Consider the following 19,734-nt stretch of genomic DNA (forward strand, 5'->3'; position numbering starts at 1 on the left):
TTGCTGGGCCTCCATACATAACATTCACTGTGGCCTATCATTCTTTCTATGCCCTCCCACATCTTGCAAATATACCAAGACTGCCGACGCCCTCCGTCTCCTCGCCCGCGCTCGCCAAGGCCGCGGCGCCCAGCATCTCGGTCGACCCGACGCCGTCGCCCACCGTCAAGCGGCCCGAGCCGAGCCCGATGCCAAGCTCCCCGCTCGAACGCCCGCTCGGGCGCCATGTTCAGCCACTACCACGTCGCGGTCACGTGGCAGGCATACATTACCTCACGGGGTCAACCTCCGCATACTAATGCACAGTATCGGTTCCCGTATGTCGCTCTACATTGTGCAGCATCATGTATCATTAAGAGGTATTATTAAGGGGGCCAGGCTATGCAGCACGAAACTATGTATGGGGTCTATCGTAGACGGCGACGTATGCTTGCTTTCACTTGACTCGTACCTCCAAAGAGTTATCCTGCGATGAGGACAAGGTAAATGCTGTCCTGTCAACTGGCAGTCTCATGTTGGTGATCACCAGGTCAGGTACTGATGAGGTATGCATACCGATGAAGGGTGAGACCACTCATACATACTACAAGAACATGAGTGCGTCGTGATCTATCGTGAAAATATGTTAGCGTATCATAACAATGATCTCGGCTACAAATGCGGGTAGGATATATAAGTGCTATGAGGAGGACGAGAGATGAGTAAACAACAGATATAGAACGCGACACATATGAACACAGCGCACGGCGGCGCACCAATGGCTCAGTACGGAAGGGAGGGTAGATGGAAGGAGCGCGCGAGCTATCAGTATCATAGACGCTAGGACTATGAGTTATGTGGAGGCGTCGCCATCTGCAACCTCATAATCTTGTCATCAGAGACCATGAGGATCTCGTCACGTCCGGCTGATATTGGCATCCGTGGCTGATACGGGTTGGTATACGCTGTCTGTGGGGACAGCTGACCATGGACACTTCCTATCGATGCTCGACCGCTGTATGAATTGGGGGTTGCGGGGCCGTACTGGGTGTATCCGTAGCCCTGCTGATACGGGCTGTATTGAGCCTGGCTACCGGAATTTGAGGCCGACGGAGGAGTATCAGCGAACAGGCAACGAAGGTTATTGCCTTGGATGATCTGAGACATTGAACCAGTCTCGACGTGCCGAATCTCCACAAAGGTGGGTTCAAACGCAAGGACATAAGGATAATGCAGCGCTAATCACGCCGTTATTTGAGAGAGATTATACCAAGACGTTGGAGGACGCACCAAAAGCCGTTGGGTAGCCTTCCCAGTACACCATGAAGTCTTTGCGTGACCTCCATCCGGTTCGATTAACATAGAATGCGAACTCTGTGAACCGAAATTCAACCCAAAGGTCGTCAAAGAGAGGCCATGGACATACCATCGTAGCACAGTAGGAACTCGCTGTCGATGCGGAAGATCGCAAGAGGTTTCAGGTTCTCCCGTTTGCGCACGAAATCCAGTGATGTGTCTGCTGGGTCCAGCAGACCTTGCGTGTCCAGGGTCTCCAAATCCACAATCTCGAAGCCATTCGTGCACCCCACACACAACTTCGTCTTGAGGAAGTGTATGGAGCTCGATTGGACGGGAATGTAGAATTCCTGCAGACGTGTTATCAAACGATGTCAGTGATAAGAGACAGACACACCTTGAACACACGCAAAGTGTCATTGCCACCTTGCAAGAGCTTACGGAATGTGGGTTTGCTCCTGCCACGGACATTCTGGTCGATCGGTTCAAGAGTCTTGATAGTACTTGACAATGGACTGGCTTTCACGACACACACGAGCGTTTTTCCCAGGCACACACCTGTCTTGAAGAACGAGATATGTGAAGCTATACGCTTGGCACGCTTCAGGCCGGCCATGGGGTCCCTTGGATCCAGGGCGTCCAGCGGGAATGTGATGACTTGTCGCTCTGAAAGGCGTCAGCTAAGATGGTACGCTTTCTGTGTTTACCATGTTGCTTACCTGATAGAACAATCAGGAGCTGGTAATCTTCCAACACGTCTACCTGTTGCACGTCATTTAGGGCGAGGACCTTGACGGGTTCTCGATTTCGTTCTCCGAGATTCGACAAATAGATACCGTCGTCAGTACCGTACACGGCTCGCCTTCCTTGGCCTGCAGAAGGTATCGCGTCAATCGTCGAGACACTATGGATGCGCATACGGTAACTCACCAAATGGAGCGGCGCAGTTGACGCGAGTGGGCCCCACGAAGAAGTCTTCGCTCAGAGTCACAGTCTCAAAGACCAGACTCCTTTCGCGCATCAAGTCTTGCTGCTTCTGTATGTTCTCCACCCATTTCCGCTGGCTGACATACGTGCTCGCCACCAGAGTGATCTGGTAGTACTTGCGCCCGAGATGCACGAAGGTGATCGAGAAGCCGCCCTTTGATTCCTTCATAGGGATGACCGGGGCGTGAGGTGCGTTCTTCAGCAACTTCTGCTTTTCTCGGTCCTTGTGCGGCTTGCCTGATGGGAAGTCGTCGGGTGCGGAGACGAGAAGCAGTTCGAGAGGGATCGGCTGGGGGTTCGATCAGTCGAAGGCTCACGCGAATCGCAAATCTACATACACGGCGGTAGACTTTATACAGCTCAACCTTGCTCTTCGCTTTGACCAAGAGCAGGGCATGGTCAAAGAGGAACACCTGAAGTTCCGAGCTATCACCCTGCTTCTTTAATGCTCCCTTGTAAATGAGCTCTCGTCCCTCCTCTTTCAGACGGAGATCCTGCCAGAGCCACGTGAATAAAGACACATAAGAAGCAGGTGAAGTCAACTGACAACTTCTTCCCCTGGCCTAAAGACCAACTGCTGGTCAAGCTGTAAGAGATTGAAGCGATTTTCCGCCTTGCCAGTCTCATGATTCACTGCCTTCAAAAACTCGCGGACCATCGCGACAGCCTTGGGAAGAGCGGCCTTGTCGGGGTTGTCATCCGGTGTGTGCTTCAGCACAGCCTCCAAAAGAAGCGGATATCGAGCAAGTCGGGTGGTGGGTTTGGTCAAATAACCGTTCAGCTCCAGCTTGCGCGACTCGGGACGCCGTTCGATTTCCTATTGGAAGGTGTGAACATTTTGAACAGCTGGGAATCTCTGCACAACGACAAACCTCGACAAACGCGGCAAACGCGGGATTTGAGCTTTTCTCCTTCTCGAACTCGTACTTACCGTACAGTTGATGAGCTCCATACGATACGAATGGTGCAAAGTGGGGCACTGCGTCCAACAGCACGTCTCCGATCTGCTCGACCACGGCATACGACTTTTGACGCTTGTTCAACGCGTCACGCAAGCGAGTGTTCACGGCAATGATGTCGTTGATGTTCCAGAACACTTGTGTCAGGAAGTCCGCACGTCGTGATTCGGGAATGATCTCCTGCTCTCTCAAGGGCTTTATCCAAAGCTAGTACAAAATATAAGCGAACAAAAGAGGAGGGTTCAGCGCAGGAACATACGTCTCGCAGATACTCCATATCCCTCACGAAGTCACGTTCAGTGTACATCACCTCGTTGATGGCCTCCTGGCGTTTCTTCTCGGTGTCCGACACGCTGTTCACGACCTCCTGTGGGACGGTATGTATCCAGAGTGTGCCCGGTTCCTGCAGATGTTCAGTGGATAGACTGTCCACATATCATAGTATGCACTACAAACGAACCACAAGGTCACCAAGACTCTCCTTGCTGATCTGCTTCTTCAGCCCGGGCTGCGGCTTCATGTTCAGCCGCGCCTGCTGCTCAAGCCGCCGTGGACACGCAATGGAATAACACAGCTGATCACGCGAGCATGTCGGCGAGTAGCAGTCCGTGAGCAGCGTGAAGACGCCTGAGGGAAGGGGCACGTCGTCTGCCGACACGGAGCCTCGGCGTGGCCGCGCTTTTGGCGAGATAACCGAATCCGGCGGGGACGGCGACGTGGGTCGCGAGCCGTCCTTGTACGTCTTCTCCACATCCGACTCTGCAGACGGCGTCGGGCTCTCCTTGAGGTGTGCTGCCACTTCGGCGGCCATCCCGTCATTGATGAGGGGACGCCCCGGCGCCTTGCTGATGCCGTCTCCGTCTTCCTCCACATTGGCCAGCTCACCGCTCACAAATGGGCTGGGAAGCTTTGTGCGGAACTGGTACAGATCGTGTGACGAGTCGCGCAAGCGGTGGTCATACGTGACCGCGTGGAAGAATTTCTGCGCGTCCAGCGCGCGCCCAAGAAGTAGTGCCAGATTTCGGTCCGTCGTCTTGATAATGTACGCGATCTGGTCGACCGCCTCGCGGCCATCGAACGCGTCCTTGTAAGTGAGACCGTCCTTCACGCGGTCCTGCAACAATAGTCGCGCTCTTAACGCCTCAGCGACGCGTGAGAGAAGCGCGGGATACACCACGGGCGTCCGCGAGCGATGTGGAGCCTGTGCACGCGTCGAAGCGGGCGACTCCCGGCCGCCGAGCTGCGGTGGGATGGGTGGTCTAGGAATGCGCCCCGACTCGAGCATGGCTCGGAACTGCGGGGTCATTGTCGCCGACATGGAGCGTGAGCGGTCCTGGGGGATACGGTCTTTCCGGAAAGCCTGGCCTGGCAGTGTTTTGGACGATTCTGACGAACGGCGCGCCGCAACGGTGCCGGACATGTCAACTAGAGTGGACGAAGTGGGTGAGGAAGCACCGCCTACTGCAGGCGCAGAGGCTATGGCGGTATCCAGCTGCAGGGGATACGGGCGAGATGAGGAGGGGAAATTGGCCAAATCGGGACTGGGTACTTGTGAGGAAGCGGCGGAGAGTCGCGAACGGACACTGTTTGGCTTCGAGCGGTGTCTGGCCCAAGGTAATTCGCTCGAGCTTTCTTCCGTACCCGCCTCACTCGGCGTACGCCCGTCTGCAACGAAGTCGATACCCAGCCTCCCGTCGTCAGTATCGATGTTGACACCGAGTATTGGTAGCTCCGGGTTCGATGAGGGCGGGGGCGGCGGGAGACCTTGTTGCTGCTGCCCCATCGGGCTGTTCATGTAAACCTGAGCTTGATAAGCCTGTGCAGGAGTGAGGCCCGCTCGTGTCCATGCCTCGAGACTGGGATCCCGGCCCTCTTCGAGGGGGGCGATCACGCCGGGAGAACTAGCTACGGACCGCGCACGACTGATGATCGAAGGAGCTGCGAGATTATTCTGACTCGAGTACGTATAGTTCGTGGCCGGTGGTGGCACACTGGGATAGCCCGGCTGAGACGGGTACCACGACTGTCTGTTCAAGGGCGGGCCCTGTTGTTGCGTTGGAGGGTAGTTGATCGAGGGTGCCCGCGACGAGCCCGACGTCCGCTTGTCCAGTTGCGCACCATACTGCTGAGGATAATAAGAATACTGTTGGCCGTTGGGGACCGCGGGGCGCTGGACTTGGGGGTACTGGGGAGGAGGGGCGGTGTGTTGTTGGTGGTGGGACACACCCGGGCGGCCAAAGATGGACTCGTAGGCAGCATTGCGTTTGTCTGGTTGTCGAGGGCCGAGCGGCCGGTCCATGGCGAGAGAGGACGAGCCGGCTACGGGCAACGACGAGCAGACGAGGTTCGACGATGGACGTAACAGTGAGCGAAACAGGCGCTCACGTCAAAAGACCGGCAAGTGCACGGTCACCCCGAGCTGACCACTCTTTCCGACATCATGACTTTCGCTGCTGACTCTGCTATCAAGTGCTACCAACATTCAAATCCTACATATGCTTTGCTTGTGAGCTCGCAAGCCTCATGAGAGCCTGGCAGTCGTCCTGCTGGCTGCCGAGGGACCCCCACAACAAGGTCGTCAGTTGACTGATAGACATCTCATGTTGATCACACACCCCGCATCCCGCACGAGGCGATGCCTTTTGTAGGCTCGTCTTCGGTGTTTTCGTCGTCATCTCCAGCGGCCTTGGCACACCTATTCTTGGTACTTGCCACAATCGTATCACCTGGGTGCCATCTCTTTCAGAATGATGTGCTACGCAGTCTCACCGCACGAAATGGCACATAACTAGACGTGGATCTTCCCGCTGAGCAACGCGTCCATCTTATCAGTAGAAGGAAACAGCATTGACCACTCGTTCAAGTCTCTGCCCCATCTGGTGTTACAACGTCCTCGCTCCTACAAATGCCACATTCGGAGGGATGACGCATTCTTGCAAACTTCGCCAGTCATTGAATCCTAACGACAATCCGATTTAAACTTGCCATAATCTGGCCACGGCTGGTATAGCTCGAATCAACAGCAGCAGCAATGACGCGGCAAGCATGGTAACCTGACAACGGTCAGCAGCCACTACATAAGAATGCGGACCATCTACACCGGAAAATCTGACTCCGCGCCACTAGACATAATGCGGGCCGATGATTCGGATTTCCGATGAGGCTTGCGACTCCGGTAACAGCGCAATACTCATGCGCTTTCTAATAACATATGACAGGTCGAGCCGGATAAGCGTCTCTGTGATTTGCGAGCACGCAGCCGGGATGTATGCGTGCGTCACAGTGGTGTCTATCTTCCAATAGTAGCGTACATCAGTGCTATATTGGAAGGCAGACATCACTTCTTAACAAGGCGGCTCATCATGAACTTATTATTTGTGTCAATAGGGTAACAATCGGTACGTGTCCCTGAAAAGGGTTTATAGCTGGAGAGAATTGGCAAGAGTAGATTTGAGCACGGATTGATGCATTCGGGATTGAATAGAACGGGCCTGGAGGCCAGAAGATATCGCGGCAGCTGCCGTCGTCGTTAGAGAACATGGAGATACGGTGATTTAGTGTGTGCTCTGCATGCCAGTCGTAGATCTCAGGTAGGGTCAACGAGCCGTTTCAAGGGGGCGGTCGGAATGTCTCGTTGTAGAGAGCTTGGGTCTGCGGGGGAGGACGAAGAGTGAACATGGCTTCACGGTCTGTGGCTTCTGCCGGGCAGCGCTGTACTTGAGCTGACATTTTTGTACGATTTAGCGCACCTCCGAGTCCTGATGGCACAACCCTCCAGAAGACAGCTAACGGCTAAGCGCCAGCGCTCTATCATGCATCTTACTAGAACTTGTTTCCCTGGGCACACCTCTTTTGGGGTCATCTAGTTCGTAAACAATATCGGTGGCAGGGATTAGTCGGGGTTGGAAGTACCTCTCAAAAAAGGTGGGCGCTCCGCGAATGGACGAGCGAGCGACAAGGATTGAGCAGCCCTAATTGCATCTTGTTACCAGCGAACCATATCTTCATTATCAGGCCTGTTCAAGGGCTCAAAAACAATAACCGCGCAATCGATGTTCTTGGATCTGGAAGCTCGGACGCCCACAGCCAATTCCATACATAGGTGATTGTGGTTATAACGATGCTGTATCCACCGGGCGCTAATTGGAACGGGGGTGCGTCAGCAGTGAGCCGGGACAAGGATCTGGCTGCGCTCCCAGTTGACCAGAATTTGGGGACATAGATCGGATCCAAACTGTTCGTGGCATGCAGCTCTTTAACTGATCTCTTCATGATATTCTAGTCATACTACCACCCTCGACACGACTGCTGAAGGTCTGAGGGGTTGGCCAGAAGACATACTCGGTGATCACTGCGTCGACTCATAGGACTTCAAGGCGAAGACGGGCGGACAGCCATCTAAGGTACAGTAGGACATTGCTAAATGTAGTATTCGCGAGGGAATTCAAGTAGACTGAGCTATGCCCGGAATCAAATCCTTTACGTCAGGAGGCTGTTGATCTGCAATGAGTCCGCCGAGCCTTGAGGGCAACAGGAAACGAGAAGTATCAACACCGCACCACTTTCTTCAAGTTTGCGAAGCGCTCGTCCTAGTATTTTTATACAGAATGGTGCTCCAACAGCGCACTCCTCACATCTAATCAGTCGAATCTCTTGAGATGTCACAGGTACAGCTTGTCCCCGCAAATCTTGGCACTGTCTGCATCGAGAGTCATCTCTACGGAGTCTTCTTTCTACTCGCGGTGACGTCCATATACTTCCTCGTTCGACGGGCAAAACACAATATGAGGAGAAAGCAAATCACAACTGGTATATGCAAGTCTCTGTTCAAGCGACCTATGTTCGCAGCAGCGATCGCGCTACTAATAACAATTACTGCGGTAAAGTCTCATACAGTTCCTGGAGGCAAAATCTAATAATTGTCTCTAGCGCTGGATCCTGACTGTCACACGTCTTTTCCAAGCCTTCGTACTGTATAAAGGAGGAAATGCTCCACTGGAGTTCTACGGCGATCTGCGTGAAACAACTGAGGTGTTCAAGACGGGTTTCCTAATAGCTACGTTGGTTTTTGGAGACTCCATGCTCGTCAGTGCTGGGATTTTTCTTGACCTATCGCATAATATTCACTTGTTTGTCCAGATCTACCGACTGTGGATTGTATGGGGTCATAACACTTGGGTCATTATATTCCCATGTTGTACCTTAGTCAGCCTGATGAGTGAGTGCTTCTGGATGTGAAGTATTGTGTATAACCAAGTCTTACAAACACATGTCACATAGTATGCGGTGTGGGTATCACCTATCAGTTCACGCAACGCATCCCAGGCGAAGATGTCTCCGATATTGCCGCTGGACGCTGGATTACTAGCGATGCTGTCTTCACTCTATGGTACGCCGCATTGTCCTCGCACTGTTTTGGAGATCTAAGACGTCAATCAAATTTGCCTTTGTTTCACAGTACGAACATATACTGCTCGGGTTCGCTCTCTTCAAAAAATGGTTTCTATCATAATTGACTCTGCGAATCCAGCCATGATTGCGTTTCGTATCTGGCGTTTGAATCATGCTGTCAGGCACTACGGAGGAGCGAGCCTCACAGTACATCTAGATTTACAATAAGTCAGATTACATGGCCCATAACCGTTCTCGAGCAGGGCGCTGTGGCAATCCTTATTGGGAGCGCGACACTGTACACGTATGTCGACAGTATATTCCGCGCATTTCTGTACTCACAGGGATCCAGGTCGTTCAATATCTTCTTCTTTGCCGCATACCAGTCCCATTCGAAACTCCAGTTCAATGCAGTGGATATCTGGTGCCCCGTGGCGGGAATCTCATTCATGCTCATCAATGTCCGTGTGGGACTAGGGTGGGCGCAGAAGGCACACAAGATCCCCCTCACTTCGATCGATGCGTCAATGCTCCGCCAGCAGATCGACAATGATTCGATGCCTATGCGACCAATCACAGTCAATATCACCCGTGCAGTTGATCACATCAAAGATAAGGAGCAGGACGCTGCGGGAGTGTCGAAGAACGAGGATTTCGTTGATGAAGTGTAAGCGGCCGGTCGCAGTATAATATTCTACATGTACATTCAATCATACATAAGGTCACACAGAACGGTCGGGGGACGTCACGTAAGGGCTGCAAATATGTACAGTAAATGATTACACCGCCGCCTCATGTGCACCATGTAAATAGATCCAAGCAGAACACCTGATCTTGCTTTCCCCGCCTTTCTGTTTAAATAGGCGGCTGCAGCTGGTGGGCGGCGGTTATTCATCTGAGCCTCGATACCCATCCTCATGTCTATTATGCCACACCAAGGTCAGGCTTTCTTTCCACCAGAGATATGGGACATCATCATCCCCAAGACGTCGAGGGCTGGACAGCGTTCCTGTCTCTTCGTTTGCAGATTGTTCTATGGGATAGCAGCGCGAACTATGTTCACCTCGGCCTCCGCGATTGGCGGTGGGCTTATCCGAGTTGGTCTTGTATTCGAGAGGAAATAGTGCAGCTAGAACGCGATAGCATCACGCGGGCCAGCGCCCTCCTCGAACACATCGCGCACGATGTGGTCTTTGCGTCATATGTCCGGAAGATGGCGGTGTATGTGTTCATCAACGACGCGGAGGATAAGGTACTTGGAGCGCGACGTGAGCCTATTAGTATCCTGCAAAATGTCACCTCTGTCGGTTTCTAACAGTGTCCCACACAGTATGCTTACTGTCTGCGCTCAAAAGCCTGCACAATCTGACCACCTTCGTGGTTTCCCAATATCGGTCGTTGCTTGATGTGGACCAGGAGTGCATCGATGCACTGGCTTCAGCGCATCCGCCGTTGAGAGAACCTCACTTTCCGTAAGCACCTGATACTTCGCACCTGCCGCAGGATGTATCTTAACATCCCTGGTGACGCTTGCAGCCAAGATGGACCCATGAATATGTCACTGGGGGACCTGGGTTTGGATGCATTCGACCGTTTGGAGTCTGTTACTTTGCATCTCGAGGCCGGCTACAGACTCGACGACTTCATCGGATACGATAGAGAGAAAGACTTCCTCTGCGCTCCTACAAGCGCTCGCCGTGATACGCTCCAGTGTCGCAAATCGGCGGAAACCTCGGCCTTGATTGCCCCGACGCTCTTGCGCAGGTTCTCCATCTGAGGGATCTCGAGTTACAGTATTCCGAAGGCGTGGACGAAGTAGAGACTGTCATCCAGCGCTGTCCCAACCTGTATTCCTTTGGCCTTGCATCGTACACCGGCGACCATGAGGGCATCATGCAGGTGTTCGCGCGTAACAGCTCGGCCCTGCCTCATCTCACATCTTTGCGACACACGGGGTACGTTTCGCTGCGTGAGAACACGTTTAGCCTCGACGGGCTGGTCGAGTTCGTGAGGGAAAAGGCGCTACTGCGCAGGCTGGACTTTGCTGCCAGCTATCGTTGGGCAGAACTCAAGACGCTGTTACCATTTCTCAGATCGTCGAAGACGCTGGACATACTGGGGCTCTCGCTGCAGGCAGAGGTGTTCCGCAAGGATGATGCACGGCATTTGCAGGCACACCTTCCTTCCCAGATCCATGCTCTACGCGTGCATGTTCTCATCAAGAGCCTTGAAGTGGACGCAGATATGTGGCATGGGCTGGTCAGTGGCCTAGTGATCATTGAACCGAGGATACGGCTAACGGTATCGCAGTGGACGCACCTCCCCGAGCTCAGATTCATCTACGTCCACGAGGAACCACACGGGCGCGGTCCCGTGCTTGACGTCGAGCAGCTGGCCTCGAGAGCACCGCGCTTGCAGGTGGTCGGCGGTAATAGCCGTTTCAGGGAGGTCGAGCGCGGAAGCGATGGCTCGGTCGCGCTCTCTGCGCCGTGGCCGATGTTCTAGATTGCTGCGCGGGATTTCGACTGCGACGACTGGGAGTGGCTTATGTTCGTGACTATGCTGCCGCTCTGGGAGGTCTCTAGGGCGAATGGCCCTCGGGCCCCGGTGACAGGGCTGATCACATACTCGTAGATCAAATGGTGGGACGGCATGCGGTGTTGCAGGCCAAGGTCGTTGGCGTACGACATTCGCGCTTGCTTTATCGTTTTCATTGGCTCACTTGAGTTCCCGCAAGGTTGTGGCAGTGTCATGTATACACGGTCGTAATTTTTAAAATGCAGAAGAACCACAGCCGGTCTCACGGTACAACAGTTTCATCTCAGCTCAGGACACACGATCTAGGCGGGCCTCTTTTACTCTCGATACGTGTCGGGAACTGGTCGGTCCAAGCAACATCCGAAAGAGTATGTGAGCCACCATAAATGTCGAATTCTAGGTTGAAAGTCATCCTAGGTCCGTTAAGTGAGGTTTTGTGCATATGTAAGTGTCCACTCATGCACAGCAGCGGTATCACCAGGGCAGTGTCACTGATACGTGATTTTCCAGTAAAATACACTGAGTGCGATACACATTGGCAAACGTATCCGGAAACATTCACGTCCCGATCGCGAAGATGGTAAGAAACAACGCTCGAGATGCCCGGCATGCGAATGACGGAACGGAATTGAGACGGCGTTTTTCCTGTAAGCGATCGTAGATTCGTAGAAGACGCTGGGCACTGCAACGGCGTCATGACATACATATACTAGGGCGGCGACGGCACTCATGTCTTCTCTCACACCATGCCCATCACACCACCCCACGACCAGATATTTCCGCCAGAGATATGGGAAGTCATCATCGCCAGGGCATCGAGAGCCGGACAGCGTTCCTGTCTCTTTGTCTGTAGGGCATTCCACGACATGGCGCTGCAAGCCCTATTCTCCTCCGTCTACATCAATCTTGGGCTTTGCGAGCAGAACTTATTTGATCGTGTAAGAACAAAGGAACTAGAACACCACAATGTCTCGCGGTCATGCTCTCTCCTCCAGCGCATAGCGGACGATGTCGTGTTCGCATCTTATGTGCGCGAGATGAGGCTGTATGTGTACATGAACGAGACGAAAGACAAGGTCCCGCAAGCCCGACGTAAGTCCGTGCTACAGTATTTCATAGTGCCCAGCTAACGGTATCTGTACTCAGAATGCTTATTACAAGCTCTGAGGAACCTACATAACCTGACCGCATTTCTTGTTTTCGAGCATCGATCCGCGTTGGAGGTTGACCAAGCATGCATCGATGCGCTTGCCTCTGCGCAGCCCCCACTGACAGAGTTCCAGTACCCGTACGTCAATGAAATTACACGCCTGACGTGGGCCTTTGCTAAGCTCTGGACAGCTCTGATGGTACACTCACGCTGCGTCTCTGTGATTTACGCCTGGATGCTTTCGACCGCCTGCAATCGTTCACATTCCAACTGGAGAATGGTTACAGAACCGACGGCTGGGTGGACCAAAATTACTACGACATGCAGAAGAAATTCTTTCGCACCTTCGTAGGCACTCGTCGCGACACGCTCCGTCGCCTCGACATAGGCGGAAACCTGGCACTCGATTGCGCAGACGCTCTACGTGAATTACCCCACCTAGCCGAACTCGAAGTCGACTGCTCTGAAGGAGTGGAGAAGATAGAGACTCTCATGCAGTCCTGCCCCAATCTGCAATCCTTCGGAATCGCATGCTATGAGGGTTCGGATGAGGAGATCATGGCCATGCTGGCGCACAATTGCTCAACACTTCCTTACCTTACCTCCTTTCGCTACATCCAGCCCATGCCGCGTTATGGCGACGCTATCGCCCTTGACGGTTTGGCCGATTTCCTGAAGGACAAAAAGTCGCTCCGCCGACTAGACATCACCGCCAGATATGAGTGGGATGGTTTGAAAGTGCTGTTGCCTTACTTCGTGTCATCAAAGACGCTGAATATCCTGGGCATCTGTTTACATGCGGACACCTTCCGCGAGGAAGACGCTCGACATTTGGAGTCACATCTTCCTGTGGGGCTCCGTGCTTTGCGCGTTGATATTGACATCGTGGCCCTCGAGGTTACTCCGGGCCTCTGGCATGATCTGGTGAGCCGCATCCCAGTCATCTGGGCCTTTGACTGATGGCACCGCAGTGGACGCGACGACCGGACCTCAGGTTCATCTATATCCACGAGGGCCCGCATGAGACCGGCCCCAGCATAGATGTGTTGCAGCTCGCCGCCAGGGCGCCGCGCCTTCAGGTGATCGGACTGAACGGCTGCTTCTGGGAGGTCGAGCGCGGAAGCGATGGGTCGGTTAGCCTGTCTGCACCATGGCCGATGTTCAAGGTCATGGCGCGCGATTTCGGCTGTGAGGACTGGGTGTGGCTCACGGCGAAGTTTCCAGTCCATATAAATCATCGCTTAGGTCGCGTCTACGAGCGGCGGCCATCGCGCTCTGATTACCTTTGAGTTTGCAAGTATGTCTGTCTCTCCCGTCTGCTGCTTCGGACAGAGCCTAGTAACCTAAATGATGTACGTACAGACCTCCGATAAAGGGCGGTCGGTCTCATGACGCAGGGGAAACACCTGGGCACAACATCATCGACGGAGGTAGAGGTGTTAACGTGTACGCTGGGCCGTGTGAGGTAAAGTGTACATTGAGGCTCACCGAAGATGTGAGGGCACTCGGGCCCTTCCGAATTGCCGCGCAACGCCTACTTCCTGAATTGCGTATTATTGTCAGCGCACGCAGAGCTGTAGCCATGGTGCCGCGTGCATCATTACGTGCGCTACTTGGCGCGAACATCCGATGTCAAGTGGTGCTTCGTGCAGTGCGTCAGTGTGGAAGTCCGCCTAATGCGCATTGTAGTGACACTGGCAGCATCAATGCAGCACTCGCTGACGACGTCAGCCCAAGCCAAGGGCGATACTCCCATGGCAGGTTATTTTTGGCGCATACACTCCGTGTACTGAGTGCGTCGCGTACAAAGGCGTCCCTTGTCTCCAGAGTTTGGGTCTTCGTGAGCTCCTCCCCCTAATGGCCTCCCGAAGCATTGGCAGCTCTTTTTCACGAGCGATGCCCTCTCTACATGTTGCGGCGCGCATGGAACACGCGCGCGCTCTGCAGCCAGATGTCTGGTCGACCTTCAGGCGAGTCCAGTGCCCATGATGAGACGAGACACACCAAACCAACCGCATATGCCCCTACCCAGTGCTGCCAGCCTCCCTCCCGACTGCATCAACCTCGGCCAAGGGTATATGAACTTCGCGCCCCCGGCATGGGCGTGCGAAGGCGCAGAGGCGGCGCTGAAGACGGCCGAGGGCAACCAGGCCGCGCCCGTAACTGGCATCCAGCGCTTGCGCGAGGCTATCAAGGCATTCTACGGCACGCAGTATGGCAAGGAGCTCGACGCCGAGACAGAAATCGTCGTCACCGGTGGTGCGATCATAGGCGAGTGCACTGATCATGCCTATGGGCGGGTGCGCATATCCTGAGGCGCATTAACCAGGCATACACGCGGTGCTCACGGCGTTCGTGGACCCGGGGGACGAGGTTGTCATCTTCGAGCCGTTCTTCGACCACCACATCTCGTCGGCGGTGCTCAACGGCGGGAAGCCCGTGTACGTGCCCCTGCATCCCAGCCAGGACAACCAGTCCCAACATGGAAGGAAGACGTGGTCTATCGACTTTGGCGAGCTGCGGTGGGTCTCTCCAGGGCGTTGCTGCCAGTGCCCTGCGATTCTCACCTAGCATGTGGCCAGCCGCGCCATCACATCCCGCACGAAGATGATCATCCTGAACACCCCGCATAATCCCGTCGGGAAGGTTCTCACTAGGCAGGAGCTGGAGACCATCGCTGAGCTTGCTAGAGAATACAACCTTTTGGTCTTCTCTGACGAAGTGGTGCGGTGTGGCTCTTTCAACCACCGGACGTTTCTGATGCTTGTGCCAGTACGAGACGATCGTGTATGATGACAGAGAACACATCCGCATTGCGTCTCTCCCCGGCATGTGGGAGCGTACGCTCACTGTCAGTTCGACTAGCAGTGCGTTCCAGGCATTCCTGCACACTTGACTAACCCTGAGCGCTATCGCCCTCTCCCCTGTAGAGCTGTTCGCCGCCACCGGCTGGCGAGTCGGCTGGCTCATCGGACCGCCCGAGCTCGTCAGGCCTGCGTTCGCTGCCACGTTGCGCATGTCATACTGCACCAATACGCCCATGCAGGAGGCAGCCGCGCTGAGCTTCGAGCGCGCCGCGGCGCACGACTTTTTCGCGGTGCAGCTGCAGGAGTACGCAGAGAAGCGAGCGCTCCTGACGGGCGCGTTTGAGCGCGTCGGGATCGCTTACACAGTCCCTGAAGGAGGTTACTTCGTCCTCGTCGTGAGTGTGCTGCATGGACGATCGGGCTGCGAGCGCCGATGTCTGCTCCGGGGGCTGAAGTTGCTTGCGTGTACAGGACGTGTCGCGCGTGCGGTGGCCAGATGACTATCCATTTCCAGTGGCACTGAAAGGGCGTGGGAGGGACTTCCGGTACGTCGTCTGAGGCCCGTTGGGACTTAGTTCTCATGTGCTATCGCAGGGCGGCATGGTTCATTGCAGTAGAGGTCGGCGTGTCATCGATCCCATTAACAGCCGTGGGCCAAACCTTCTTGCTTTCTGCATTGTCGTGCATTCGTGTAATGAAGGCGTGGTTCCGTTCTTCTAGTTCTATTGTGAGGAACACCAGGAGTTCGGAGAGAACTATTTGCGAGTCGCGTTCTGCAAAGATGTGGATACCGTGAAGAGGGCTGCCGAACGGCTACAAAACCTCAAGAACTATATACTGTAGATTTAGCTGTATTTCATATGGCATTTGGATGTTATAGAGCAGCAAGAACTTACGAATAGCAACTACAATAAATAGTGCATACACGACCAGCGCAGCCAATCGGACAATAGTTATGCACGCACCACTGACGTTTGCACTTGGCATATGAACATATAATGCTACCACCAGAGGTACACGATCTTTGGTACCAGATCCGCCTCCGCTTGCGACAAGAATGCAAGCGACCGGACGGCACGCTTCACAGCGCTCTCCCTGTACTGCACAGCCTCCTGGTTCCCCGTAGACAAGCATATCCCAGGACTAGCAAGGAATCGTCCAGTGTTGGAAGCACAAATTAAGATCATACGCGCTCTGCACCTCATTGGCTGTACATATACCATTACAGCAGGTCTTCAAAAACATCTCGAGATTAGCGCAGCTTGTGGCGAAGAGCGGTATGATCGTCGAGACATCCAGCACTTTCCGAATCAAGTCGTTCCCTGACAGCATTGTTATTCAGATAAATGACAGTTACCCAATCTGAGACCCACGGTAATTGACTCCCAACGCGAGTTGTTTGCATCATTGCATAGGAATTATACAGAAAGCTAGGCACCGTTTAAGTGTACACTCACCTCTAGAATTTGGCCGGTGAAACAGGTGTGCAGAGACTCGACACTCCCCAGACGCTCCAGCATTGTTTATACAATCCAAACGGGTAGCTGGGAAGTACCCGTAACCTCACAAAGGAATATTTTGGACGCATGCGATACATGTCGGCAATAGGTCATAGTGGTAGCGACATACAGATAAGGGGAGAAAACCATTACTTCGCCTGTAATAAACTGGGTGAGCAAACCTGGACATGATATAAGATGAAGCAGGACGCACAAGGATAATACCGTCGAATCGCTGCTTGAACCACGCCATCGTGTCCTCCTTCTTGACACGGTGCTGGAAGCCAATTCTCGCCTTCTTCTGCTTCCGTCGCGCTACCCGCGCGCCTGGCCGACCCATCACAACGTAGAAGTCCATACCGAAGATACCGATACCAGGGTCGTACCGCGCACCCAGGTCGATGTGCTCCTGGATGCCGAACCCGAAATTGCCGGTCTCGGAGAAGTTCCTGCGGCGGAGCTCGTACTCCTTGACCTTCAGGCCACGCTCGAGAATCTCCTCCGCCTTGGGCCCCCGGATGGTGACGTGCACCGCAATCTTTTCGTTACGACGGATGCCGAACGTGCGCACGGTGTAGCGTGCCTTGGAGGTGACGGGTGTCTGGCCAGTGAGCTGCTCCAACACCTTGGATGCACGGGTCAAGCGATCACCGGATTCACCGACAGAGATGTCTTCGCGGGGTACATGCGTACGTGGTCAGCAAGCGTAACGGATCGCAAGGGCAGACGCACTGATGACGAGCTTGTCGATGCGAAGCTCCTTCATGGGGTTGGTGGGGGCGGTCTTCTGGTCGGCCTACAGGGTAGCAGCATCATTAGGTGACGAGCATGAGAATAGCGGCGACGCATACTGACCATTTCGTCGGGTCGTTGGGTCTTGTCGCTGCCTTCGAGGCCGCTGCTATAGTCTCCCGTTCTGTGAGCGCGGAATGGGTGGCTTGGGAATGACTGCCTAGTTTTGCGGCAGATGCCGAGCAAGATGACCTTGCACGTGATCCTGTCCTCCCCTGGTCGACCTGAGCGCCAATTCGCAGTACGAGTTCATAATTCTTGTGCTGATTCATTCATTCTGGGCGCACACTGGATCACACCAGAAATAAAGAAACATGACATATTTGCTATCCGAAACAACGACCAATAAAACTTGGCGACGTATTCGTGCAGTTCAATCGCAACTTGTCGCCAACTTGAAGCTGCGCTGGTCAAGGCCTGAAATTAGAAAAAGTAACTTCCCCCATATCCCACGAGTTCTGCACCGTCCACCGGTGATTAGTCGTCAAGGTCCCGCTCGCGCGACTAAGTCGAGGCAAGCTTCGCTGAACTTGATCTTTGATAGGCCACTTGTTTTCGTCCATCCTGAGGTACTTGTCTCGCTCCTTGTAGAGGCGAAACGTCACCTGCAGATGAGAGTGAGCGCGCACAAGACAAAGCAAGTGGTCTTCAATCTCGCGCCAGCGACAGTAGGAGAACGATCCCACGCCAGTGACCAAGGTCACTTCGAATGTGATACTTCGTATCTCCTGAGCGTCAGCAGCGAGTCTCTCAAGGAGGGGAATAGCGAAGGCATTCGACGCATCTGCGCTGTTCCCCACAAAGGGCCCCAGCGTAAGCGACTTGAGACGTCCAAGCTGTAACTTCGCAAGTCCCTCCACGGTAGAAGCTGGCTCGAATAGCATCAGCGTTAAACGTTAAAGCAATTCTAGAAGACTCACCATGCTTGGCCTCAAAGTCAAAATCACTCGTAGGTGTGAACCGGAGACGTAGTGACCCCTCGAGAGGCGCCTCGACCATATAGGGCAGAAAGGGAGGCATCCTTCCGGGCGGGAATGTGAGATCCAGATGCTGCAAGCACAGGCTGAAGGGGCCTTCTCCTAGTAGGAACTCCATGTGCGTGGAGTTGATGCCGCCTAGCAAAGTGACACTCTTGATCTCTCGAGTATGGCTTTCCCAGTCGCTGATCCCGCTTCGCCGTAGGGACGGCGCGAAAGGCCCCCAGTCGCCGCGAAGCGGGAAAATGCGCGACCAGTCTTGCGAGTTCTCGACGTCCATATAGATATCCGACAGTCTGGGAAATGCACAAAGCAGCCCCAAGCAATCCCGCGGGTGCGAAAATTGGCTCTTGATGACTTCCAATTTCTCGACGAGAGGGAACGCATCTGCGAACGCCTGAGCGAAGTTATCCGGAAGCAGCATCTCAGGCCAGTAACGCAGCGTCAGGGAGGTCACATTGCACAGCTTCGAGAACGACTGTGCATATTCGTTAAGCCACTCGCCATCGAGCCCATAGAGCGGGGAACCCTGGAAGACCATCTCTCGGAAATATGGCGCAAATTCGGCGTAGGACAGCACGGGAGAAGCATCGAGGAGCTCCTTGAGCTCGCGGCACTCCTCGGGCGAGCGGAGGACGAGTTTACGGAATAAGTGGCGCCGTGTGGCGCGTACCCACCCGCGAGCGACCAGGGAGCACATCTTGAGCTGGAAACAGTCGTCCTGCAAATGAACCATGATGTAAGGGATGAGGTCGAGAGGGAGCCTGTCCCCCTGCGAAAACGATCCCTCGAATGTGACCCTGGGTACTCTGACCATGGGGAAGACGTGGCGAGACATCAGTGAGGCAAGCTTCTCGTATAGCCCAAACAGTGACGATTACTGACCTCGGGAGTATCTCGAGCACACTGTCTGTCCTAGTCAACATTGTATCGGGAGCGGTAGAATAAGCAAGTTGACGGCAAGAGACGTGAAGTGAAGAGCTGAAGAGCTGACTGGCCTAACGTTTCAGGGGGCAGAGTCGGAGTAAAGCGTCGTCAAGCAACAACGCCACAGACCACTTATAGTTGTGGCGACTCGGAAGAACAATTGTTCCATCTATCCGGGCTTTATAGTGATTTTGGCCTGTAATCCTATACGGGCCTCCCATCGTATATACGCTTTGCTATTGTTTGATTTACGTAATTGATGATTGGTGTCGATGAAGACTTCGCGACTGGGATGGGGGCGAGGTGCGGTAACGATGTGCACGTGCCAAGCTGTAGATGACTGTAATCCGATCGCGTCTACCCTATGTCATCCCAACGTCCATGTCTAGTTCTTTTGAGCACCCTCGCCCACCGGATTCAGCCTCAACATCG

The 19,734-nt window shown here is 54.1% G+C and overlaps 5 protein-coding genes across 5 annotated transcripts; 3 read left to right on the forward strand and 2 right to left on the reverse strand.

The window, feature by feature from the left end:
• Nucleotides 1-336: 336 nt before the first annotated feature.
• Nucleotides 337-5,520, reverse strand: POSPLADRAFT_1065598 (hypothetical protein; the record flags this gene model as incomplete). The annotated part of the gene is made up of 14 exons (XM_024481975.1): nucleotides 337-1,217; nucleotides 1,270-1,353; nucleotides 1,406-1,625; nucleotides 1,673-1,941; nucleotides 1,995-2,147; nucleotides 2,206-2,551; nucleotides 2,601-2,756; nucleotides 2,810-3,079; nucleotides 3,135-3,428; nucleotides 3,481-3,624; nucleotides 3,682-3,954; nucleotides 4,063-4,581; nucleotides 4,804-5,343; nucleotides 5,398-5,520. The coding sequence occupies 14 exons, from the start codon at nucleotides 5,518-5,520 to the stop codon at nucleotides 826-828; spliced, it is 3,783 nt and encodes a 1,260-aa protein (XP_024341258.1). The 3' UTR covers nucleotides 337-825.
• A 1,821-nt stretch (nucleotides 5,521-7,341) lies between these two features.
• On the forward strand, nucleotides 7,342-11,117 carry POSPLADRAFT_1045500 (hypothetical protein; the record flags this gene model as incomplete). The annotated part of the gene is made up of 10 exons (XM_024478776.1): nucleotides 7,342-7,375; nucleotides 7,504-7,535; nucleotides 7,589-7,624; nucleotides 7,889-8,101; nucleotides 8,151-8,306; nucleotides 8,361-8,439; nucleotides 8,502-8,610; nucleotides 8,929-9,279; nucleotides 9,573-9,880; nucleotides 10,324-11,117. 10 exons carry the CDS (start codon nucleotides 7,342-7,344, stop codon nucleotides 11,115-11,117), a joined length of 2,112 nt encoding a protein of 703 aa, XP_024341259.1.
• Nucleotides 11,118-11,896: 779 nt separating this feature from the next.
• Nucleotides 11,897-13,589, forward strand: POSPLADRAFT_1055082 (hypothetical protein; the record flags this gene model as incomplete). The annotated part of the gene is made up of 4 exons (XM_024480601.1): nucleotides 11,897-12,242; nucleotides 12,297-12,438; nucleotides 12,492-13,224; nucleotides 13,272-13,589. 4 exons carry the CDS (start codon nucleotides 11,897-11,899, stop codon nucleotides 13,587-13,589), a joined length of 1,539 nt encoding a protein of 512 aa, XP_024341260.1.
• A 607-nt stretch (nucleotides 13,590-14,196) lies between these two features.
• POSPLADRAFT_1045502 (hypothetical protein) lies at nucleotides 14,197-15,950 on the forward strand (the record flags this gene model as incomplete). Its single annotated transcript, XM_024478777.1, has 9 exons — nucleotides 14,197-14,270; nucleotides 14,333-14,559; nucleotides 14,630-14,822; nucleotides 14,883-15,024; nucleotides 15,074-15,167; nucleotides 15,231-15,502; nucleotides 15,579-15,652; nucleotides 15,702-15,756; nucleotides 15,828-15,950. The coding sequence occupies 9 exons, from the start codon at nucleotides 14,197-14,199 to the stop codon at nucleotides 15,948-15,950; spliced, it is 1,254 nt and encodes a 417-aa protein (XP_024341261.1).
• A 679-nt stretch (nucleotides 15,951-16,629) lies between these two features.
• On the reverse strand, nucleotides 16,630-17,486 carry POSPLADRAFT_1180105 (hypothetical protein). The gene is made up of 4 exons (XM_024488725.1): nucleotides 17,462-17,486; nucleotides 17,339-17,402; nucleotides 16,821-17,278; nucleotides 16,630-16,764 (listed from the first exon to the last, which is right to left on the reverse strand). Exons 1-4 carry the CDS (start codon nucleotides 17,462-17,464, stop codon nucleotides 16,756-16,758), a joined length of 534 nt encoding a protein of 177 aa, XP_024341262.1. The 5' UTR covers nucleotides 17,465-17,486; the 3' UTR covers nucleotides 16,630-16,755.
• Between the last annotated feature and the right edge of the window lie 2,248 nt (nucleotides 17,487-19,734).

The sequence above is a fragment of the Postia placenta genome (genome assembly GCF_002117355.1).
Source record: "Postia placenta MAD-698-R-SB12 unplaced genomic scaffold POSPLAscaffold_4, whole genome shotgun sequence".
NCBI lineage: Eukaryota > Fungi > Basidiomycota > Agaricomycetes > Polyporales > Adustoporiaceae > Rhodonia > Rhodonia placenta.

Coding starts and splice junctions, on each gene's coding strand:
- POSPLADRAFT_1180105 (XM_024488725.1), bottom strand. Junction 17,279..17,338: donor CATCGACAAGCTCGTCATCA/GTGCGTCTGCCC, acceptor TACCCCGCGAAG/ACATCTCTGTCGGTGAATCC.